General features: G+C 30.6%; 1 protein-coding gene across 2 annotated transcripts in view; it reads right to left on the bottom strand.

Moving 5' to 3' along the window:
• Positions 1-26,658, bottom strand: part of LOC111614894 (neurobeachin-like) — a 278,182-nt gene that overhangs the window by 131,041 nt on the left and 120,483 nt on the right. For both annotated transcript variants that reach the window (XM_023356276.1, XM_023356268.1), the window contains 6 exons: positions 23,336-25,383; positions 23,110-23,263; positions 19,994-20,174; positions 17,945-18,099; positions 12,508-12,615; positions 10,313-10,520 (listed from right to left, as the gene is read on the bottom strand). In XM_023356276.1, coding sequence (XP_023212044.1) covers positions 10,313-10,520; positions 12,508-12,615; positions 17,945-18,099; positions 19,994-20,174; positions 23,110-23,263; positions 23,336-25,383 — 2,854 coding nt within the window. The remainder of the gene's footprint in view (positions 1-10,312; positions 10,521-12,507; positions 12,616-17,944; positions 18,100-19,993; positions 20,175-23,109; positions 23,264-23,335; positions 25,384-26,658) is intronic.

Below are 26,658 nucleotides of genomic sequence, written 5' to 3'. Positions count from 1 at the left end.
TTGTATATATATCAAAATTCTATAATATATAAACTCAATACAACAAACAATATTTTTTTGTATAATTATTTGTTATATATTTGCTAATAAAAAGTTTAAGAAATTAATATAAAAATTAAATCATTTTATGCTTTCAACAGTCTTCTCTCTATTTTCTTTCTTTTTTACTCAAAGAATTTACAATAATAAAACAATACAGTGTAATATATAAATGATAGATACTACCAAATACAAAATTTATTGACAAATTTACTGAAATTAAAAAGGTTAGCATTTGCATTTATTTTCAGGGGTTGCACTGCATAGTGCCAAAATTGCCACTTGGCAATATTTTTATTGAAGTGGAGATAAAAATATAATACTGGTGATAAAAACTCTAATCCATTTAATTCAATGTTTAGTGTGAAATTGAATCACAAAGCATGCTTTGGGAAAAATAGCAGAATTTCAAGCTTATGTGCATCAAACACCAAGTTATTTCATGACATTACATGACAAGTTCAAATGGAAAAAGCAGGAAGTGACAATGAGAACCAAAGGCAATATTTATGCAATGCCACCCAACATTTTCAGATTGGCAATTTTTTGTCAACTGACAAAATATTTGAGAAATTTTTGGGATTTTTTTTGCTTTGATTTTTTTTCAGTAGACTAGAACATAAAAATTATGACATGACACAGAATTTATGAAATACTTATATTAATTAAATTATCAACAATCGTGAGGCAGATAATAGTGAGGGCTTATCAGCCCAATGATGGGCACAAACGCTTGGGAATCAAAGTGAAAATGTTTAATAAACACAAAAATGACTGCATAAGTATGGAAACATTTTCACTTTGATTCCCGAGCGTTTGTGCCCATCATTGGTCTGATAAGCCTTCACTATTATCTGCCACACGGTTGTTGATAATTTATATAAACAAACATCAGCTAACCCGATAAACATTAAAGTAATGTTGCCATCTGCACAGTAAGCAGGAGTTACAGGTTCAAGTCCCACTCTGGGCCAATTCTTTTCTTTCAGTTAGTTCTAAATTTATTTAAATTATTTAATTAAAATTATAATTATTAAATTTAGCATGAGATGGTGCCTAACACCTAATTGTAATACCAAATTATCTCAAATTATTATTATTATTATTGTGTTTAGGTTAAGTGGGTAATACTCGGTTTAAACAGGCGGCTGTGTACTATGCCGGATCAAAGTCAAGGCATAGCAACCAAAACAAAACTAAAATTAAATAAGTGTGTCAGCGTGTGTGTCAGGAATTTCCTAACAATGTGGCATGTATTCAATATAGTGGCCTTCTGTAGTGTGATGTATGTATTTCTACTTAATTGTAATGTGCCCAGGCTTTTGTGTAGTGTGTGTAGTATCACACCTGTACAGGAGAAAATGACAGGTACAATAAGCAACCTTTCCATCCTCCACAGATGCCTTATTTCCTGGGCGAGTTCTGTGTACTTTGCTAATTTTTTCAGTGCATGTGTTTTGTACATTGTGGGTGTTTGAAATGGCTATGTCTATAATGTATGTGATTTTATTGTGTTTGTCAATGAGTGTGATGTCTGGTCTGTTGTGATAAATTGTTTTATCTGTGATTATGGCTCTGTCGTAATACATTTTGTGCGTGTTATTTTCCAATACTGTCTGTGGAATATACTTGTAGTATGGTTCGTGGATGTCTGCCAATTTGTGTTTCTTTGCAAGCTCTTGGTGTATTATATTTGCTACTTGATTGTGTCTATGTAAGTAATCTGTCTGTGCCAAGAGCTTGCAACCAGAAGTGATGTGTTGTATAGTTTCTGGCATGATGTGACATTTTCTGCATGTGTCATTTGTGAGTGTTGTATCTTTGAGTATGTGTTTTCTGTAGTTTTTAGTATTTATGACCTGATCCTGTATGGCAATCATGAATCCTTCCGTCTCCCCAAAGAGGCATCCCCGATCTAACCAGCTGTTTGACGCAGTTTTGTCAACAAAATCCTGGGCCAGGTCGTAAGGATGCCTGCCATGGAGAGCCTTTTGAGCCCATGATTGCTTAATGTTGTCTATGCTTTTTATATGTTGTGTCATGTCTGTATGTTGTGAGTGTAAGTTTAATGGTGTGTTATTTGAGTCTGCTAGAGTTACTGCTTTATGTAACTGTGATGTTTCTTGTTTCTTGTAGAAAAACTCTCGCAGTGACTGTATTTGTTTGTAGTGAAGGTTAACTATGTCAATCAGGCCACGTCCGCCTTCTTTACGTGGAAGGGTTAATCTTTCTGTGGCGGATTTAGGATGATGTTGTTTATGCTTAGTAAGTGTTGTTCTTGTTTTCCTTTGGAGTTGCTCGAGATCTGTGTGAGTCCAATGTATAACTCCAAAAGAGTATGTGAGTACTGGGATGACATATGTGTTTATTGCTTTAACTGTGTGTTTTGCATTTAACTGTGTTCTAAGTATAGCGTTTAACCTACTTTGGTATTCTTTAATTAATCGTTGCTTTATTTGTGTATGTTCTGTTAGTTTGGCCTGTTGGAATCCTAAGTACTTGTAGAACTCGCCCTCTTCCATGGATTCAATAACGTCTCCATTTCCAAGTGCAAAATCTTCTTTCTTCAGGATTCCTTTTTCTATGTGAAGTTTTTTGCATTTGTCTAGGCCAAACTCCATTTGTATGTCCTTAGTGTATGAATGTGTGATTTGTAGGAGTTGATGAAGTTGTTTTTGTGTGGATGCATAAAGTTTTATGTCGTCCATGTACATGAGATGTGAGAGTGTAAACTGTGTTGTTTTTTCGTGTCTGATATTGTAGCCGTATTGCGTGTTGTTTAACATGTTGGATAATGGATTCAGGGCTAGGCAGAACCAGAGAGGACTCAAGGAATCTCCTTGAAAAATTCCTCGCCTAATGAATATTTCGTTTGTTTGTATGGAAGTGTTACTAACCCTGAGATGTAGTGTTGTTCTCCAGTGCTGCATAGTGTTTTCGAAGAATGCAATGAGTGATGGATGTATTTTGTACATGTGTAGAATATGTAGCAGCCAACTGTGTGGAACACTGTCGAATGCTTTTCTGTAGTCTATATATGCCATGTGTATGTTTCTGTGTTGTTTGTGTGCTTGCCGTAGAATGACTGAATCTATGAGTAACTGTTCTTTGCATCCCCTGTGATTTCTACGGCAACCTTTTTGTTGTTCTGTAAGAATGTCGTGTTCTTCAACATGTTTGTATATTTTGTTTGTGATACAGGATGTCAATAATTTGTAGAGTGTTGGAAGACATGTAATTGGTCTGTATTGTGTGGGGTCTGTGGTTTTGTTGTTTTTAGGTTTCATGTAGGTAATGCCCCGAGTAAGAAATTTTGGCATGTCTTGTGGATTGATGATGATGTGTGTTAGATGTTTAGCTAGTTCCTGGTGCAGTGATGTAAACTTTTTGTACCAGAAATTGTGAATGTTGTCTACACCAGGTGTCTTCCAGTTGTGTGTTCTGTTAACAGCGTAGCGAATGTCGTGTATGTTTATTTCAGCACAGGGCATACTTGGTATGTTATGCAAGTTTCTGTTCTCCTCCTTGATCCAGCCTGCATCAGCATTGTGTGTAACAGCATTGGACCAAAGAGAAGACCAATAAGTTGTGAGTTCTTCTTCTGTTGGTGTGCCACTGTGCTGTGTATCAGTGTTTGTTTTGGTACTGATTTGTCTGTAGAAAAGTTTTTCGTTGTTTGTGAATAATTTATTTTGTTGTTTTCGTAATGTACATGTTTTGTATCGTTTGAGTCTACGTGCTTTGGCTGCGAGTTTTTGTTTTAGTGTATCGATGTATTCTGTAATGTGTGTGTTGTAATGTTCATGTTTTGTGTGTGTTTTGATTTTCTTGAAAATGATTTTTAGTTCAAAATTATTCTTTCAATCACTATATCAGCATATTTCTATTAATAGGACTTATCATACTGGTGTATAAGTTTACAGCCTCACAGTTACACAGATTAAAATTGTTTTATTTTTCAATTACCAGGTAATTGAAAAATACACCAGTATGATAAGTCCTATTAATAGAAATACACTGATATAGTGATTGAAAGAATAATTTTGATTAAATTAAGGACATAGATGCATATTATTTAATGTTTTTGAGTTGTTTCTTTAATTTGGGTGTTATGTTGTTTTTAGTGTATTGTGTCAGCCTGCCTAATTGCTGTCTAATGTCATTTATTTGTGTTTCTATTCTTCTCTGCCAGGCAGGCTTGTGATAGAATTGTGTTTTGTGTGTGTCTGTCTGTGAGTGTATTTTCAGTCCATGGTGTGTTACTACTGTGACTGCCCCAGCATAAACTAATGTATGAATGTCTGAGAGTGTAGAAATTGAATGAATGTAGTTTGGTAGTAAGTGAGTGTTTACATAATCTAGTGTTTTTCCTACTGCCTTTGACGTGTTGATTTTTGGTATTCGTGGTCTTTGTGTGGGATCTGTACCAGTATATTTAATGAGTGTTTCCTGAAATATAAGTGAGAGCGTATTAACTAATTCTATGTCTATGTTATCAGTGATGGATGGGGAAGTGCCTGCAGTATCATTAGTGGTACTTGTTGTGTGTGTGCTGTAATCAGTGCTTGTTGCTGGATTATCCTGACAGGTTACGTGATCTTCATTAATGTTAAATGTTTCTGTCTGTTGATGTATTTGATCAGCAACCTGTTGTTTGATAAGTTCAAGTGTTGTTTGTGGGATAAGGTTGTTGTGTATAATTGTTCGTTTTTGATCAACAACCCTTTGTTCGGTGACAGTGAGGTGAGGATATTGTTGTGTGAATATGTGGTGTAGTTGTTGTCTGTATGCTGTCATGTTTGTTTCGAGTCTTGTGATGGTGTAGTAAGTGCGGATGATAAACTCGTTCATTTCTGTTGTCCATTTCATCCGTTGGCGTGGTTTTCCAGCCTTTGTGGTCTGTGGATGCATTGCCACAGAAACACCAAGGCTAGGTTGATTCCTCACATCTGTTGAGGGCATTGCAGTAGCCATGCTTGGGCCAGCGCTGCTTTCGCCACCGGTAATCAAGGGAGACTGAAGCTTATTTTTCAAACGTGAGCCTCTGCCTAACCCACGAACGCGGACCTTGTTAACCCGGGCGACGTTTGAGCCGGTATCATACTTAGATCTGGTTACTACCATGATAAATATCTGCACACAATGTGGGTGTGTGGTCACTCTTAGCTTCATTTCTCCCCATAGACCTTACTGGCATGGGTGTCCCTACCAGGAGTGTGTGCTCCAGCCTGCATTGCTCTATGGTTCAGAAAAATTACTGGGCTCTCCCACCACGACCAGGTGGTGACCACAGGAGAGTTATTATTATAGCCATTTCTAGCCTGTTAATTCGGCTTTGGTTGCTTTAGTTGTAATTTAATTAATATAATTATACCAAGGACTAGAAGCAAACTTTTGTAATAATTTCATATGAAATACTGTTTAAGCATTGTGATCAAATGTGTTATTCAGAAGTATTCATTAAAAAATTATTCAAAAATGATTTCTATTTCTAAATGACAGCTTAACATGCTACTTTTGCTTTTCAAACTCCAAACCAACAAGGCTACCAGAATCTGTATTAATTAGTAAGTAAAACTGGTGGCAATAAATAATTTGAAGTGATGAAAAAAATTAAAAACTGGCAAAATGATAAGCAATTTTTTTTTAATTTTCCAGAGTGAGCCTCGATTTTATTTATTTTTTTAATTGTTAACCTGCAATCATACGTTATAACAGAAATTTTCTGGACTACTAGTTTTTTCACAATAATTTTTTACTTGCTTAGCTGTATTTCCATGATATTCTCATGCTATATGCTATCCATTTGACTGTCTATAAATTCCATTGGAAAAAATTTTTCTACTTATTACACTTTATAAGACTTGCCACCTTACTCATGTTTTCATCTACAATTATTTTCTTCACATGATCACATGAAGAATTTTCCACTCTGACATCATTTTTCAATGCCATCAATCTAGGAAGCTTCTCAAAATAGCTGCAAAAGGAAGTCATAATGTCATGGATGTTTGTGAACTACGCATGATGTCATGACATGACAGTCTGCAAGTTGCTAAGACTTTGAACACTTACACCTAAAATGCTATAATGTTCAATAATTGAAATAAAGCTGCAAAAAATTTAATGTCTAAAAAATTTCAGGAAAACCATTTTCTAGTCCTTCTGAAAAACAATCAAGTCTTCCCATCATTCATTTCCAGCTGAACTAGTTCCACACTATCCACATTATCAAAAAGTTGGAGAGGCTTCCTACGGGAGAAGGGTTAATTAAAGACATTGTTCTGTAAATAAAATAATCTATACTAATATAGATTATTACAAAGCAAGAATGTTTGTTTTTTTTTTTTTTGCTAGAAATAATCTCAGAATCTATTGAACCAATTTTTAAAATTCTTTTGCTATTGGAAAGCTTATTCCTTCCAGATGAACATAGGCTATATACTATTTTCCACAGGCTATATACTATTTTTGTATTAAAAAAAAAATAGATGAGAATGATGTTTTTACTGCAGTATTTGTCTCACATCACTGTTTGTCTGTTTTGTTCAAGATCAATCCCCTTTGCCACCTGGTGGGCATTTTTTAAATTATTTTCTTATATTTTCAGTTTCAGTTTTAATTCATGCAGTTCAGGTAGTTGTGTACATGCTTTGTTTATATTGTCTTGGTCATTCATTTCTTATAATAATACTCTCTTGTGTTATCAGATACAATTATAGGAAGCAAATTTACTTCCCTTATGTGAAACTAAACTTTTGTAAGTAGGCCGATAGTATTTTTGTGTGTTCATTGTTTTAGAATTATTCCTACCATACCATAATTTAAAAATAAGAATTTTTCTTGTTATCAGATATCTATCTACATAAGTTGAGTTCTTTCAGTTACTTTTCAGGTGTGTACATGTGCAAATGAGCCTTATCGATGATAAAATGTCTAAAAGAAAGTCGCAATTATCATGAAAAACATCCATGTCAAGGGATCATTGGAAAGCTTATTTACTTTCTGATATACAGTACATGAGCTACCTTAAACTCAAAACCCTTACTCCTTTCCTGCTGATTTCATCTTCCCTACAAACTCCCAAATCCTTGGACCAATCTAGATCAAATTCTGCATAGTTACTCTCTGATACTCTATGGGAAACAAACAAACTTCCAAACTTTTTGTGCAATCTGGACAAATTTTGCATAGCAGTCTCTAGTCCTCCAGAAAATATCAGGTCAGTCCATAAGTTCTACAAAAAAAGCAACAAAAAATTTTAATTAAATTTTATTTCAATCTATAATGTATTCACCATTATTTTGTACAATTTCTTGCCATCTTGATGGTAGCTTTTTAATCCCGTCTTTGTAAAATGATTTCGGTTTTGAATCAAAATATTCAGAAATAGCCTTTTTTACATTGTTCTCATCCTCAAAAGTTTTTCCTTTTAAAAAATTCTGCAAACTCCGAAAAAGATGATAATCACTGGGAGCAATATCTGGCAAATATGGTGGATGAGGTAAAATTTCCCAGTTGAAGCTTTGGAGTTGAGCAGTTGACGTTGTTGTCAGTTAGCTATTGACAGTTCATGTGGTATCCATTTTCCTAGCTTTGAAACTTTTCCGACTTGTGGTAGATGTCTATGAACTGTTCCATGGGATGAATTTAAACGTTCCGCAATTTCATCAACTGTTAAAGATGGTTCTGCTTCAACTAGTGCAGAGAGAGCATCATCATCAAAGTCAACAGGTCTTCCAGTACGAGCCTTATCCTCCACACTAAAATCATTATTTCTAAATCTTTCAAACCACTTCTGCACAGTCCTTACACTAATTACAGTTTGATTATGAACAGTATTTAATTTTTTGGCTGCATTTGTAGCATTCTCATCACTTAAAAATAAAAAGTATAAAACACGTCTCTTATATTCATCTGTTACTTCCATTTTAACGAAAATAAACAACTGAAATGTTCCCAATTCTGAACAGTATTATATGAATGAGATCCAATTTAACACTTCAGTGTAAAAAGTATCACATTAGACTGGCATTTTTAACAGCAAAACAAGATCATAAAATACGCACGAACTTATGGACTGACCTAATATATAATTTACTTTAAAACTTGAACCCTCACTCCTTCTCCTGACTTCATCCCCAGAAATTGCCAAACCCTCTGACTGCTTTGCATCAAATTTTGCGTAGTTACTCTCTGCCATCCTGCAGGTAACATATGATACCCTATAATGATGACAACTCAACTCTCTCCCTGACTTCCTAGGCAATGCTGGACATTCTTTGCTAGTATCACAAACTAAACAATGTATAATATTGAAATTTGGCATGTGACAAGAAGATACATTGCAAAATTTTACAGAAACATCAAATTCAAGGAATAGGAATTATGTTAGCATAATTATTTATGAAAAAGCAGCAGAAAATTGCTTCTATGTGTGTACAGTCATGTTAAACAGAAATGCATGTCATCTTGGGTTAATATTGTGGAACATCAATAAAAATCATTGAAATAATCAGAAAATGAGTAAGCATTTTCTGTTCATGAATAAATTTGCAAGTAGAATAAATAATGCTGAATACAATACATTTATGATTATTTATGTGAGAATCCAGAATTTGTTTTTATATAAAATAATATTTGTATTAATATTTTGAAAAAAACTTAAAGGATTGAATTCAATAGAGATGTTCATAAGATCTTATCTTTGACTTTGCTTTAAAATGATAAGTCTTTCTTTGGATTCAACTCATTCAAGGAAGTGCAGAAAATCTCAGATTGGACAACAAGCAAGTTTCTCAATCAATTTTATCAAATTTTGTCAGGAGTCAAGGGGTTGGAGACTTTTTATCTGTTGGAGACCAGCTGATAAAAAGAGATTGCTTGTGGAAAAAGTGGGTTGCTCTCCTCCAAAGTTTGTCTTTTGAGTTTGTGTGCATATGTGTTACCTCTCCGTTTGGATACATCTTAATCCTGCATTGATCATGTATAACATTCCCAGAACTGTCTTCAGTCTCACTGATTAGAACTGTGTTGTGAAAGACTATTTTTCCCAAAGAAAGGAAATTATAGCTGAGCAAAGACTCCAAGACACTCCAGGTATTTGGCAGTTCATGCAGAACTTTATTGTAAACTTTCTTTTGATAGATAGAAGAAATGTGCAATAAGTATTTACTGATAAATGTGTTAAGTATTAGCTATTATTCTCTTATTTTAAATAAATAATTGTTGTTTTAATAGTAATTTAATAGTAGACTGAATCACTTCTGGGTTGTTCGTCTCTCAACTTCCTCCACCGTTCTCTTGCCCCAAGTCCCCACACAAGACCACTCGCAAAGGAAGGGTTCCTGTGATCCCGGAGAATCACAGGTGGTGTCACTAAATCTCTTAAACAGCTAATCTCTTTATCACAATCTAGCTTTAAGATGGAATGTATAAAAGCTCTATGTATAAGGGACATGAAGACTGTAATTTCATATTTAGGTGGATCTATTTCATATTTAGATGGATTGAAAACAAAAATTGAAAACATTTTTGTAATATTTATTAGTTGTTATAAATGTATCAAATGATTAAATAACTGAAACTGGATTATTTGCAGGCTATTATTGGCCTAATTATTAACAAATGAATTACATAATTTGGCTTAAACATAGATAGGTCATTAACTTCTTATCACTTAGGTCACTATTTATAATTATAAATTTATTAATTTTGAATTTTCTAGAAAAAAAAACAATTGATCTGGAAAAAACCAGTAACTCCTGCTTGCTATGCAGTTATGTTATCAACTACACTACTTGTACTGCTTTTCAATAATGAACACAAAGATCAATTCAAAAAAACTGATATTGTTTTAAATAGTATAAAATTACTTTCAAATAATTTTTGCATTACTGATTTATATTATAAAACAGAATTTGATTCTCACCATGAATTGAAATCTTTAATGGATTACTGTTATTAAAAGACTTTTCAACATTTTCTCCTTCCTGATGTAATTTGAAAGCATTTAATTTATTAATTTCAGGAAAAATATAGAAATGGTAAGTGGATAAATAATATGGTGAAATAGTATCTGATAATTTTGGAAAAACAGGCAAATAAAATGGATTACTATGACAATTTTCAAAATTATTTTTTACTAAACCCCTGGTTGGAGATGAAATAGTAAAAATTCTTTGAGTAGGCAATATATATTCACAACTTTCATTTTTGGGAGGAATGATGCAAATTTCACGAAGGTTAGGAATATAGGACAAACTTTTACTACCTGGTTTGGAATTGGGACCAGAGGACAAGGAAGGAATAGAAGTTGCAGGTGTTGTAACACTATTTTGATGAGCAGATAGATTTGTTGTGGATGACACATTTGTATTAGTTGATGGAGGCTCCAGAATATCTCTGTATTTAGATACCATAAGAACAGATATAAAATAAACAACTGCTAGAGCTAAAAATTGGGCTTGTTTAGTTTCATCCTGCAAAATAAAATATTAAAGTATCATTATATTAAATAAAAATGAATTTTTTTTACATTTAAAAATTTTATCAATATTTTATTTATTTTATACTAAATAATGTGTTAAAAATACAAAGTAAATTTTATTTTTAAAATTACTTAACATTTACCTACAATGTATCTCATGTAAATATAATAAAATCATAATTATGAAACTACATCATTTAAGAACAAAAACTGTTTTTTAAATGTAAAGTTGCTTACATATAAAATTATTTTGGTTTATAAGTGTCTTAAACAAAGTTGGTTTAAAAGAATTTAGAATCTTGTAATTCAATTTGTAAACTCAATAGAAATTATGCTTGACACCAACCTAAATCATTACATTATTTTTAGGCTATATTAAAGCTAATTTAACTAAGAGCAGGATATCAACTACAACACTGTATAACTTAAAATATTCTTAATCATAAATGTATAATATAAAGGTATAAATCAAAAATTATATTATTGATTAATTCTTTTGAAGACAAAGTCCTTTCCAAAAAATAGGAACCACCATTTATTAACTTTGTGTTCCAGACATTACACTTTTGGCGACTGACCTTTCCTTTTAGGCTATATTATTGATATTTGTACCTTTTTAGTTTGTAATACAAAACCATTCTGAAAAATTCTGTCTCCTATGCAATAACTTTGCCAACATCTCTCTAAGATCTGAAACTAGTATGAAAATAATCCTCAATTCATTGACTATCATGGCACCTAGTGGAATTCACCTGCAATGTCACACATGCACAGAATAATAAGTAACATGGTAACATATATGAACGTGCAATTGAAACAATGTATTATTATTGAATTCCTCATGGCAGAGGATTGTATGTCCATCAACATTCTTCAACAAATGAGTGCTGTCTATGGTGATGTCTATGGTGATCCTGTATGGATTTGAGTATTTCAGGAGGTGGGTAAGGAGTCTGAAAGGCATGATGAGCCTGCATGATCAGGCCTCCAATAGATGATCCATAACAGCCATAGATGCACAGTGACAAGTGCACATGGATAAACTCATTCATGCTATTTGCTATGTCAAGCAGAAAGACATCATTGCAATGGTTGGGATTTTGCTTAAGTAAATCCATTAAGTTATCCATGATATATTTGGCTATAGGAAACTGTATGCATGATGAGTCCCACATATGCCAAAATAAAACAAAACCAAAAGCAGGTTTGTCAGAAACTTCTTATTTATTATGCACAGGCAGGCAATGCTTTGCTTTACTGGATTGTCACAGGTAATGAGTCCTGGACACAAGACCTGAAAAAGAAGTGACAGTCTATGGAGTACAGGCATAAGAACTAACTTCCCTTGAAAAGATTCCAAGTTTACCACTTCAGCAGGGAAAGTGTTGATGACTATGTTTTGGGACTGTGACAGCATAGTCCACACAGAACTTTTTTGAGCACAGCAACTCTGTCAACTCCAATCATTATATGAAAACATCAGAGAAACTCTGCATACAACTGCTGCAGATTCATCCTAGCATAGATAAAGTTTTTCACCGTGATGATGCTCAGTCACATATGAATTGACAAATGCATTGCAACATCTCAAATTTCATGAGATTTTACACCTAGCAACTTTCTCTCTTTCTGAATCTTAAAGAATACCTGAAAATGCACCATTACACCAGTGACACAAAGGTGCAAGCAGATGTGCATCACTGGTGTCAGGAGAAAAACACCCAATTTCTTTGCTAATGGGATGCAACAACTTGTCTAACACTGGTATATGTACATGTGTGTGTGTACAGGGATGGTGACTATGTGGAAAAATAATGACACTCCTGGTACATTCTAAGCTTTCAGAAGACACACAGTTCATATATCTTGCATATTACTGAAATTATCATATGGGAGACAGAACTTTTCAAAACCACCTCATAATAAGAACACTGACAAACAATCAAAATCAAAAAAATTTTAATTTTGAGTTTACTCACCACATCTCTATATATAACAGCTCTCAAACGATTAACATCCATATCTTGAAGTAATTTCTCTGGATCCCTAACAGGACTATTTTGTCCTGCTAAATTTTCCACAATATTCTAAAAGATTTAATAAAAACTTTTATTAAAAAAAATAAAGGCAGCAAACGTTAAAAAACAATATAGTACACATTCGCTTTATAACTCTCTCTTTTGTGATTATTATAAATTTAATAAGTAAATAAAATAATTATATGGCATAATATTTTTTGACATCTTTTGATATAATATAGTTAAAACTGTATTCCCATAACTTCAATTTATGGTACTGAATTTATGGGAAATAAATTGGCTCACTTTAAGAAAGCCAAAAAGGAAGCTGCTGTATTTATGAATTAAATTATAGTAAGTTTTAAATGTTTTTATATTTCAAATTATTAAATTACAGTAGAGCGTTGATTTTCCGAATCAATTGGGTTGGGGACTGGAGTTGTCCGGATAACTGATTTACGTACAAAAAATAGTTTAACGTATCCGATGTCAAAATTTTTCTCTGTTGCATGTTGCTTTGCGTTGAATTTTCATCGATGTTAAGCCTAACAAAGACTATTGTATCATTAAAAATTTTTTTATTTTGTACAAACAAAATAAATATATTGAAAAATATAAAAATAATAAAAAATTATACTTCAGATGTTAATTTAGTATCAAAAACATAAAATATTTGAGTAGCCCAAGACATAGCCAAAGATTGAAGCGCCACAGCACTGGCGAAAATTTAAATTTGCCGACTGAAATTCTTTCGGATGATTGACTTTCAGAAAATCGACGCTCTACTGTATTAGTAATATAACTATTGTTAATTCTGTAAAAATGTTTTTAGATCTACTGGTGAAAAATAGAAATAGGTGAATATCACTTTTCTCAAATTCAAATATTAATCTGATTCAAAATATTCTGTGCATTTTACATGAGTGATGTAATAGTCTATCAGTGGTCTCCCAAAACTAGTTTAGCTGGTCAATCGACCAACAAAATACTTCTTCCAACAAATTAGATATTTTTAATTTCAAGATAACTAGGCAACAATGAGTCCATATCTATATTATCAATAACATGCTTAATATCAAACCTTATTCAAAGAGCCTACAAGAACTTTACTTATAAAATGTTTCCGGAGATATTCCTCCTATCTTCAGCAGAATCATACAACACATTATAAAGCAATAACTATAAATACAAATTTTCAAAATTTCAGTTTTTTGAAATACTCTAATTAATAGCAATGGCCCAAACTACAAACTTTCAAAGCTCCGTTCTTCAAACACCTTTTAAAATTCAAAATAGCTCCTGCAATTTTCTTTAGTAATATAAAATTCAAACTCCAATTACAACCATTCAAAAAATACATCTAAAGATCAGTTATTTTAAAAGTTAACCATCAAATTATTTTCTTCAAATTCTTCATAAAAAAGAGATACTCCAATTTAATTTCAGTGTATCAACATCACCTTTATCACATTGTTTCTAATTTCCCTACAACCCTCATCAACATTGACGCATTCCCTTTCTCATTTTTATATTTACCATAACCATGCCTAAACTCTACCATCATTTCTTCCTCTTATTAATTACTATCTTCAAATCTGTGATAAGACATCACTATTATTCTTATTTACAACATTGTTCTCCATACTTAATAGATAAATACACATCTGCTCAACCACTCTCAAATTCATAAATATGTTTTCCTTGTATACTATTCTTTCCTCATCCCATACCAAACTAACCTCCTTGTTATATGCCTCTTGTGCTAGGTTTCTTCTTATTTTATCCTTACATACATCCTTCTTATGTTCAGTTAATTTCTCATTCAAATTCCTCAAAGTAGATTCTACATATATCACCTCTACTACATCTCTCTATTCTTATCACATACACTTGACTTGTGTATTTGGTAAACAGAACTTTTTCATTCCTCACCATGTTATAAACTATTATTTTTCTTAAATACAACCCTTCCATTATACTTCACTTAACTAATTAATGCCTTATAAACCATATCATCAACATTAACAACCATTCTTTCTAACTTCATATTTTTAGATCCCCTCTCACCTCATTCATCCATCACCCATCCCCTCATTCTCTTCAGCCAGTTCTTCTTTCTTCCTAACCATATCAACTATTTTTTTTGGAATTTCTGCTCTCTTGAACTGTTGTCATAACCTACTCAACTTCTCCTTTAAATCATCCTCATCATTACAATACTTATAGACTCATTCTAACTAAGCTTCTAACAGCTTCTACTTTATACTTAGCAGGTTCTCTTGACGTTCAATATATTAAGGGCTCCCATAACCACACCCTTTCTTAATACCCTAGTAGTCATACTATTCTCTAATCTTATATTCACTTCCAAATAATCTACAATTTTCTCATCTTCCTTTTCAAACTCATACCTTTACTGTTTCCACTGATCTCTACAAATTTTTTTGCCCTATCCTTCTTCCAGACCATTAAATAGTCATTTAGTGGAGTAATGGAGGTTCACAGACCACATTATTTTGAATTCCATGGTAAATCCATTAATTATTTGAAAATAATCATGTGCACAATAGTACACACTACTAAGTTTCAATATGTCATAAGGTAACTAAACAAAGTAAAATGCACATGTGAGAAGCCAGGAGGTAGAGCATCAAACCCCTTTGATTGGCGATGGATCAGTAAAACCCACTCACGTTGTCACTGGATGGCTTGTTTACAGTTGGTGGTGGGAAAATTGCAAATTTTTCCACTCTTGTCAGGACTGACACTAGTTAAGAAATAACATGTCTTAAATCTTGATTCTCATGCTCCTAGCAGCTATCAGAGGGCTTTTAAAATATCAAGTGGGGAAGGTTAGTGAGGTCGTCGATAAGGCGTCTCTGATCCATGAGTAAGAGGAGCCATTTTAAAATTCAACATGTTTAATAAAGCTAAAGGTTACGTTCAACCTCTGTAAATAGGTACTGGTATAATATACACTACACTCTCTTCAACTTTAAATAACCAGTAAAATATTTTAAAAATACTACAAACGTTTTCGACCATTATTTCCGGTCTTCTTCAGGCAGAAAGTTACTTTTTGCCTGAAGAAGACCGGAAATAACAGTCGAAAATGTTTGTAGTATTTTTTTAAATATTTTACTGGTTATTTAAGGTTGAAGAGAGTGTAGTGCTAAAGGTTACAAAGATAAATCTAGGCACAAGGAATACAGTTCCCTCAATCTAGTACAAATTACTAGAGAGCCTTTTTACTATTAAGTGAGCTTTATGCCTACTAAGACCTATTTCCGCCTGAGAGAGAGAGCATACATAAGATCAGTCATATATCATACCTCCTTAAGAATGATCTTTGTCGTAGATTATCCATGGAGGACTGGGGGAGGAACTTTGCATAAAGCACAAACAAATATAAAGGTAATCCTCTGGGACTATATTTATGGCAGATCGGAAGTTGGCAAGTAGAGCTTCTTCTATGATTTTCCTAGTATGTCCACCTGACTAAGGAGTGCCTGCTGTTACATCCATCCAGTGTGGGAATCTGGTCAGGTGATCGTTTGTTTGGCAGTGATGACACGTCAAGTGTCATCACTGGACAATGAAAACTAAACAAAGTCAATTCGAAGGTTTAGTATTTCCTTTGATTGTTTTTAGATTTCTTCCTTAGACTAAGTCAAGGATCAACTTTTTCACACTTTACAATTGATTGTTTTAACATATTTTCATTATTTTTGCAGGTCGATGTGAGGAGGAAAGGACTTGTTGACAATTAAGTTAATATGCGCTCATTTCCCATTTTCAACTCCATGGGAAATGGACAGGAAAAAAGGGTTTCTAAAACGTGTCTTTTCATTAAAAATTTATACAAAAAAAAGTCCCTGGATTCTCTCACACAGTACAACATGAAAAATATATATAATTGCCAATCATGGAAACTTTACTCATTTAAAAGCTACACAATAGCATTTTAAATAAAAAGTATGATTACAGTAATTAATTGTACATTAATTATGTTACATAACTATGAAAATTATACTCTAAAAAGTACAGTATATTAATCTAAAAAACATCACCACTGTACTAAATTTAACTAGTTATGTAGTATTGAAAACAATGCAACATCTCTTGTGCATGCATTCCTACAGTTACTGACTACAGTAAATCTGCCCTCGTTAAACCAGGAGTTGACTGTAACTGTTTATGTACCTAATATCATCTTGCACTTTTTCCTGAAATAAAACATACTTTGTGTTGCAAATTTTGTATGTATCAAAAAACAGTGTCCCAGTGGTGCACATTATGACAGTAATGGTCATAATGTATACGAATGAGCACAAGGTGCTTCATGATATACACACAAAATAGACAGCATCAAATACATTTTATACTAAACACCTGGTATGGCATTTGGAAAACAAATTTTTGGTCTCATATTTATCAACAGCACCCTAACTAATGACTACTATCTTAATATCTACACACAATGGTGAATGACTCAATGACTTGCCATTGAAGCAACTATAAAAGGTTTGATATCAACAAAATGGCTTGCCAGCTCATTCTGAGACAGGCATGCACCAATGGCTCACAGTGTGATTCAACAACTAATGGATAAGAACACAGTTCTGTTCTGTGGCTCCACAATCCCAGGACTTGACTCTGCTAGATTCATTCCCATGGAGTTACCTAAAAGTATCAGTTTATGATCAGCAGTAAATAATGATTTTGGTAAGCTGCAAAGGCAAATATGAAAGGCTTGTAGGACAGTGATGTGCTAAGCATCACCCATAACATCCATACACGTTGCTCATAATTTTATGTATTATTATTGTATATGTATATAAAACTAGTTTGAACCTATTAGTGTAAATGTAAACTAAAAAAGTGAATGAATTGTATTGACACTAATAAGCTTTTGATATTAAAAAAAATTATATAATTGTATATAGTTATGAAAATTACACAATTATGAATAATAAAAATCAGTCACCAATTTAAAAATCAGTATATTGGCTTGTATAATAAGGTAACAAGAAAACAAATAACTGTTAATTGTCAAAAGATGTAAAAGTCAAAAAGATAAAGATTAGTTATGATAATTTTTATATATAATTATATAACATTATCACACAATTAACCATTATTTGTCTTAAGCAGATAACGATTAAAACTTAAATATGATAATTACAATCTTTAAAAAAGTCAATAAAAAAAAATTACTTAATAATCAGATAATATCTATAACCAAATTATCTTAAGTACCAGACAATAAAAAGTCAAGTATGTGTTATAAAAATTTCCTAACCATTCTGTATTACGTATAAAATTTTTAACTTCTACAAATATCAAATTATTGACTTGCTAAAGAAAAAATGTTCATATTATTCTGAGTTAGTCATACCTTAGCAGATGGTTGTACACCTCCAATTAAAGCTTGAATAGGTGTTTGTCTAGAGATTTCTTTATTAGTTGAAGGTCCAGAATGAGAAATAACAGGTGTTTGTGGACGGCTACGCTCTCTACATTCCAGACAATTTCTTACTGCTGCTGTACACACTGTGAATATTGCACATAAATATAAATTATTAAAAAATATATTAATATAATTAAATTTAGAAAATATTTGAATCTGAAAATATATTTTTTAAATGATATTTTTTTAAAAATCTTTTCAATGAGCTCCTGTTTTCTATCATTTTTTTTCTGATCTGTACTATAATTGTGTTACCTATATTCTAGGGATGATCAACTATAATCACATTTTGAAAATCTACTTAGATTAAGCATATAGCAATAGTAGTCAAAGTTACTTTATCTTGGTTCTTCTCTAAGTCTTTTACCTAGAGACCACTGAAATAAAATCATGCAAAAAGCTTTAAATAAAGATAATGTTTTATTATAATAATCTTCATTTAAAGTCTCTAATTACTTTCAAGTTCTCATTTCTATTTTCATTACTTGTCCAAACCAATATATTCACAAAGAAGTATTTAAGCATTTTAATCATTTAATGCATTTAAATTTAATAATTTTTAATGTATTTTTGTGCTGCAATAAAATTCAAAAAGAAAAAGTCAAACATCAACAATTGAATAACTGTATGATTAGTTCATAATATATATTAAAAACTGAACTGGTTTCCTGCATTCTATCTGCATATTATATTTAACTTAAAATCAAGAGAAAATCTAATGTAATTACCATGTTCAAAATTTGTGTTTTACTTCATATTGATGCTAATTTTAATATTTATACACAACATAATTTGAATGCTTAGTTTTAAATAACTGATAAAAGATATCAGTATTATAAGCAACATGTAGAAATTAACATAATGTCATATAATTCAAAGCAAACATAGTTACAAAGGTTACTACACTTTGTTTATAGCAAGCTTTTTAAGGACCAGTTGAAAATGGACATTAATGTCATATCAAATTTTCCAAATATACTTCTAGTTATAGTGAGAAGATACCAATTATATACAGTTTTGTGTGTACATATGAAAATTATACCAAAACATAAAAAAACTATCCTTTAAAATTATATTTTTTAAAGTAAATTTTAAAAATTAATTTAAAAATAAAGAAAAATACCACAATATAAATTGTTTTAATAATTAAATAACAATCAAATTAAAAAAATGAAAAAAAAAATCAAATGACAGTTACTAAATTCTAAAAATGTATATACACTTTATTATTATTATTGAAATTGTCATGTTATCTTGGATGAAATTGTAACAGATATTCACATTTATATATGGTACTTTCTTTCATTTAATTCGTTATCAAAATTATTTATTTATACAGTATTTTTATCTTAAAGTATAATAAATATAATTTTAATTTTAAAATATTTTTTAAATGTTAAGTTATATTTTCACTTAAAACAGCTGTTCATTTTTCACTTCCATGTTTGTTGATTCAATGTTCAAAAGTTGTTATGATGAGATTTTGACCATTTACAGGGTTGTTAATATTGATAATAAAATAGAATTAGGTTTATGAGAGATCAATTAAGATCTTCTCTATTGATTGTAATATTGTGATAAGTTGCTAAACTAAGAGTCACTGTAAAATAAGTCTACTGTATTAATACAGCGGGGTGCAAAAGTAGGTATACAGTTGTTGTTATGGAAAAAAACATACAAGGAGAAAATAGGAAGAAAAAACATTTATTTTTATATACAAATTAAATCAGAAATAAGGAATACAAACTAACAAAAGATGATAAAAATAATAATAATGAACACTAAACATTTGTATTTCTCAGATTCTCAACTGTATACCTACTTTTGCACCCACCCTGTATATAACAGTCATATATAAAAACAAAATATTAGATTTTGAAGATAACTATTATATATTTTCAGCAATTTAAACCTAACATTCATATAAAGTTTTTATATGAATTAAATAATTGAGAAAAGTTTATTATTAAAACTTACCAAGTCTTAAGCATTGACGAAGAATACCACCATTGGACATATTTTTTTCTGCTTCAAGCTCATTGAAACTTAATGATGAAGCAAATACCAATACGTCTGTCATATTGACAAGACGCTGTAAAAAAGCAACAGCTACTTCTATAGACATACCCTGTGTTGGTTCTATAACATCTAGTTCATGCTTTAAAAAAAAAGAATTTTTTTAAACATTTATATTGTCTTTTAGTTCAATAAATCTTAAATATTGAAATAAATATCAACAAAACTTAATAACCTTTTAAAATAAAAACTAAAATTATTGCAATACACAAAAATTTTCAAAATGCTTTAGAATTTTCTTTAAGCAATAAAATATGATAAATTATGGTTCAATTGTTCATTAATTATCATTAATGAACAATTGAACCATAATTTATCATAAAAAATGAAAAAAAAGCATAAATAATGAATTTGTATACACATAAAATTTCTGGTACTGAATAGTTTATCTATAGAGTCTTCATATAAGTTACCTGTATTAAACAACCACCTGTGTAACACGACTGTGGGCATCGATTTTTGGTCCGAAACAACATACAACTGTAGTAAGCAACCACTTCCGCAAATATATCTGGTCTAAACTATTGTTCAACAATGTTTTCCCTCTCCTAATATAATGAATTAATCTAAACTCTCGTTCGAACCCACGTCAGGCACTTCTCCAACCCTTGAAATTAGGTGCAGGTTTTAATGAATTAGTCTAGCAACAAAGGAAATTCATTTCATAATGTAGAAGATATGGTTGCTGTATGTTCAAATTCTGTATGTAGCGTCCTTGTAATCCAAAAAATAATTCTTGGTAGACGACCAAAGAGCAATTGGTTAGGAAAACATTATGGTTTATTTAAAACAATTTTTTGTTTTAAATTAAAAAATTGTTTTTAATTTAAAACAATCATTTTTTGGATTACAAGGACACTACATACAGAATTTGAACATACAGCAACCATATCTTCTACATTATGAAATGAATTTCCTTTGTTGCTAGACTAATTCATTAAAACCTGCACCTAATTTCAAGGGTTGGAGAAGTGCCTGACGTGGGTTCGAATGAGAGTTTAGATTAATTCATTATATTAGGAGAGGGAAAACATTGTTGAACAATAGTTTAGACCAGATATATTTGCGGAAGTGGTTGCTTACTACAGTTGTATGTTGTTTCGGACCAAAAATCGATGCCCACAGTCGTGTTACACAGGTGGTTGTTTAATACAGGTAACTTATATGAAGACTCTATAGATAAACTATTCAGTACCAGAAATTTTATGTGTATACAAATTCATTATTTATGCTTTTTTTTCATTTTTTATGATAAATTATGGTTCAATTGTTCATTATTGATAATTAATGAACAATTGAACCATAATTTATCATATTTTATTGCTTAAAGAAAATTCTAAAGCATTTTGAAAATTTTTGTGTATTGCAATAATTTTNCGATAAATAGTTTCTGTATCAACCTACCTTATTTCCACGATATTTTCAGAAAAATAATATCCAAGTAATTTTCGCAGGCAAAATATTCAAAAAACAATAAACGTATTAATGCAAAAATCAGTTTTACAGGCAACCTTCTTTTTTAAATTCCACGATTGTCATTGGACAATCACAGAACGTAATGAAATCATATTATGAGAAAAAATAATAAAATCATTTTATTAATAATTTTTCTTATTGTATTTAAGAAAATATTAAATATTAAAAAATACAGTATTTTTAAAGTTAAAATAAGATTAAACTAACAAATACTGAAACCAAAGTGATGTAGAGATACAACGTGCTTGTATATCGATGACGTAATACTCATAAATGAGGAGCAAACGAAAAAAACCAAGTTAAATTAAGTTGGAAAAAAGTGTGCATTATAATCGAGAAAATATGACTATTGTATTAATCTTTAAACAATTTGGTATTAAATCTGTCTTATAAAATCACGACGACTCCTGTAAATGGAGTTATCTGTTAAGAATAAAATACAATACCAATATAGCCCTATCATTGAAAAAATTCACTTATTTTTGCTCACCTCAAGTTTTGCTTAGTAGAAATGGCTAAAAAGTGCACAAAATACGTATGGAAATACACTATAACAGCACCACCTGTATTGGACAACCACCTGTCTAAAAGACCACTTTTTGAAGAAACCGTGGGTGGTTTCCATAGACAGGTTTTACTGTACAACTTTTTATAAACATTTACTTTGCATTCATTTTTATTTTTTCCTAAAAGAGTACAGCACCATATAGGCAAATTTATTAATAAGGTAACCAATTATGTGGACAAATTATAATATTTACTATTGATTATAATATTTAATTAACATGATTTTGATATACTCGGTAACATCACAAAATTATTAATTATATTAATCAAAAGACACCTGTATATAAAAAGAAATCAATAATAAAATTAAAAAATTAATTTTTCTTTTGTTTTCATTTTACATAATGCTGAAAATAATTCTAATATAGGTGAAATTTGTCTATAAGTATATTCAAATATCAAATGTAAGAGCATATCTTTTGCTATATAACATAAAATTATTTTTTAAAAAATCTATTGTTTCAATTTGCAATCTTTATATTTGTTACTGATTTCTAATTATAACAGAGTAAATTTCAATAAATTTTAGAATAATTTCCAATAATTAATTATTGAATTGCCTTTTTATAGTATATTCAAGTTGGTTTTCATTCAAATCAGTCAATTTTAAAAACAAACATTACTATTCAGGTAAATTATGCTTGAAACAAACTAAACATACAGTATTATCTTGTAGGTGCAAGCATATAAAAATCTATATTTCACTTAAAAAAATGCTTGAATATATAACACTAGCCCCCTATCAAATTTGTGGTTGATATCAAAACCAAAATATTCAATTTAAATTTATTGTATTAGTATTATTAGTATTTCTTTTTATTTATGACTAAATTTTAATTTTATATTTTTCAGTAATTTTGTTTGTTTTGTAAATTTTACTTTATTTCTTCTTCATAAAAATATAAAGTTGTCACTGGATCTATGCTTTACTAAATAATACAATAATTATAAAATTTAATTCATTTTCAACTTACATTTGGTGATGTAGCTGATGCCAACAAAGGTAATAATCCTCCACAAGCAATAATTATATTATCTGCTAGTTGAGATATTAAATGAACAGTATTAATGACAAAAATAGCATTTTCACTGCTATTAACAAAATCTATAACAGTTTTAGTTGTGTGACTGCAAAAAAGAAACAAAATATGTCAAAATACAAATACAAAAATAAGTATATAAACAATAAATATGAACTACCTTCTCCATACTTGAATATCAGTTTCTAATGAAAAAAGTAAGTCTGATAATAAACGTTGATGAATGATGGACCAACGAAATTCCGGTATACGAAATGGTGGCCTAGTAGGACCACTATTAAACATCTGACGACTGTTATTTCCAGTATTACTCGACCGTTGTCCGATAGAAAAAGTAGCAGATTTTGGTCTTTGAAGCTGTGTTGATGCATTCTTACGTGAACCAGTTGCACTGCGTGATCGTCGACAAGGTGCTATATCTGCTATATCTGTAGATGCATTATTATTCATTTTAATTTTATTTGTATTATTCAATTTTTCTTCCTTTTTTCTTATTTCATCATTTGATAAATCAATGTTATTTTTTTCTTCTTCATATTCTGTAGCTTTATGTAGATATGATCCATCATTTTGACCATCAATATTATTTTCAACAACATCTCCAAGTAATTTACGTTCTTTTTGAAAATGGCCTTCAATCGTACTTATTTCTGTATTTTTTTCTTCAGTTTCATATTCATCAAAATCTTTATCATCTATTTTTTCACTTTTATCACATTCTGGAGAATCTTGTTTAGTAGCATCTGAACCAGTATTAGAAGGTGTTTCTTCACTTATTTCTGATTTTATAGGTGACTCGCTTAATGATGATTCTTCTTCAGTGTTTTCTTTGCCTAATTCATTAATCTTATTATTCTCTGATGAAATAATCTTTTCTTCAAATGTTTTTTCTGATTCTAATTTATTGCACAATTCTTGTTCTACAGATTGATAAGTAGCTACAATTATTTCAGATTTTGGTAACTCTTCTAAACTTACTTCTTCATCTAAATTAATTTTGTTATTTTGACAATCCTCAAAATCTGATTCTCCTTTATCATTATTTTCTTTTGCATAATATGATGTTACTTCTAATGTATTACCATCATTTTTTTCTATTATCTGCTTAATATGTTCTATTGTTTCAATACATTGTTCATTCACTACTTTTTCGGTTATCATTGTATCTTCTACTGCTTTTTCATCAATTTCTATATTTTCTTTAGATGTTACACTTATTAAATTATCATCATCATTGTCATCATTTAGTTTATCTACAGTATTTTTGTTTGAACAAAACATATTAATTTCAGAAGTATTTTGCATTATCTCATCTTCATTATTAGAATATAAAGCATTTTTAGAGTTTTCTTCTTTTTCATCACAACTAATGTGTTTAATATTTACATCTTCCTCAGAAATAATATCCTTATTTTCAGAAAACTTTGTAGGATTTTCTTTGTCATTATCCTCTAAAACTGAAAGTTCATCTTTTGTTTGTTTTTGTTCCTTCTCTAATACAGAATCCTGAATGGGAAAAGTACTAGATGATTCATTTGAATTAATATCTAAATTTGATTTTTCTGTTTCATTATCACTAACTGGTAGCTTATCTAAAACATTCTCTGTTTTATTGTTAACCAATATCATTTCTTGTGATTTATTACAAATGTTATCATTGGATGCATCATCCGTAGAAATAGGAACTTCATTCTTAGAGTTACTTGTCGTAATGCTATCATCTGACTTAATTATTTTGTCATGAAGTGAAGATTTACTATGAATTAAATTAGCATCAACAGTTTTATTGTCAGTACATTTATTTGAACTTCCTTCATTTGCATTGATTTCTTTTATATGATTAGAATTCACGTTATTTTTTTCATTTCCTGTAATAGTTATGCTATTATCAGACACTGAATGATCATCATTAGTAATAATCCTTTCTGGTTTACTTAAAATTATATTATTATTTTTCTTCAGGTCCACATTTCTATTTGTTGAATGAATTACAGAACCTTCATTTATATCATACTCACTCTCAATCATAGGATTTTCATTTTTGGAGAGATTAGTTGCATTTAACGAATGATTATCATTATCTAATCCAGAAATAGTACTAATAGGTTTTTGTTTACGAATAGCAGGATCTGTAATATGATCAGAACGTCTTTGCTCATATTGTTCATATATCTGTGAAAACTGAAGCTTAAACTCTTCAAATGAAACCTAAAAATAAATAAATTTATTTTAATACATTAACAAAATTTCATTGTTATTTAATAAATTTTGTAAAAAGTACAGTAAATACTATTTCAATTTTATGTTTACAAAATAATTATTAACTCACTTTGAGTTAAGATTATTTTAATTAAAACCAAATTTTAAAATCTGCATATTTTCAATACGTAAATTTAATTTTGCAAAAGGAAAAAAAAAGTAACAACTCTTTATTAATAATAACTTGTATTTATTTTTTTTTTGGTCGCAAAAAGTGATGGTCTAAAACAGTGTTTTTCAACCTTCTTGAATACGCAACCCCTTTATAAGTTAAAAAATTCCGGTGACCCCCCAGGGCCATATTAAAACTATATCAGTGATTTTAAAAAGTACATATTTAATTTTCTTTCTTTAAATATGGATCGAAAAACCAATTGTACTGTAAAATAAGCAGGCACAGCCTTCTCACTGAAATTCTAGATTTTTTTATTGTAGTGTAGGACCTACAAACACTTGTCTTTTTCTTTCACCCGCGACCCCCCCGTGTAAGGCTTTGGGACCCCCTTGGGGGTCGCGACCACAGGTTGAAAAACACTGTTTTAGACATTACGAAATTTTTAACGTCACACTTAATAGTTTTCTTTGTTCATTTTCCTCCGACATTAATATTCCTCCGTGCTTTTTAAAATGTTTTCATTAATCAAAGAATGTCGCGATGTCTTCAAGTATATCAATTTCAATTTAAATTCAAAATTTCACATTACTTCGTTGGAATATATTTTCGTGAAAATGATTTATATTAATGGGACATTTTAATTGCAACGGTCGGATCTGGGCATTTCTATTTCTATTCATCTGAAATTTTATTTTTCGTGTTATTTGCAGACAAAACAATAAGGCAATTCTTCCGAAAGGTAACTTACGTGTTTCCGATTATTTTCAATTTGATTTTTACGCGAAAAAATGTAAAATAATATAAAATATGCAAATTATTTATAATGTTTAACTTTATAAATGTTTCGTTTCAGGTTTTTGGAGACAGAAGATGTTATTTTTACTTCTGCGGATAACGGAATCGAAATGTACCTCATCGGCAAACGTTACTTTATTAGAAAACTGCAAAGAATGTGTTTCCATTATCTTACACAGCCGAATATCTGCAAAAACATTTGTCGCATCCACGATTTTGCTTGCAGACACAACGAAAAACAATTGCAGTTTCATTGTTGGGAAAGTTTTCATTGGCTCGAAAAGAACTATTTCCACACAGACGATTTCAAACAA

The sequence above is a fragment of the Centruroides sculpturatus genome, unplaced genomic scaffold, assembly GCF_000671375.1.
Source record: "Centruroides sculpturatus isolate CEXI.00-Female unplaced genomic scaffold, Cexi_2.0 scaffold81, whole genome shotgun sequence".
In the NCBI taxonomy this organism is placed as follows: domain Eukaryota; kingdom Metazoa; phylum Arthropoda; class Arachnida; order Scorpiones; family Buthidae; genus Centruroides; species Centruroides sculpturatus.
This window is presented reverse-complemented; position numbering and strand designations above follow the sequence as displayed.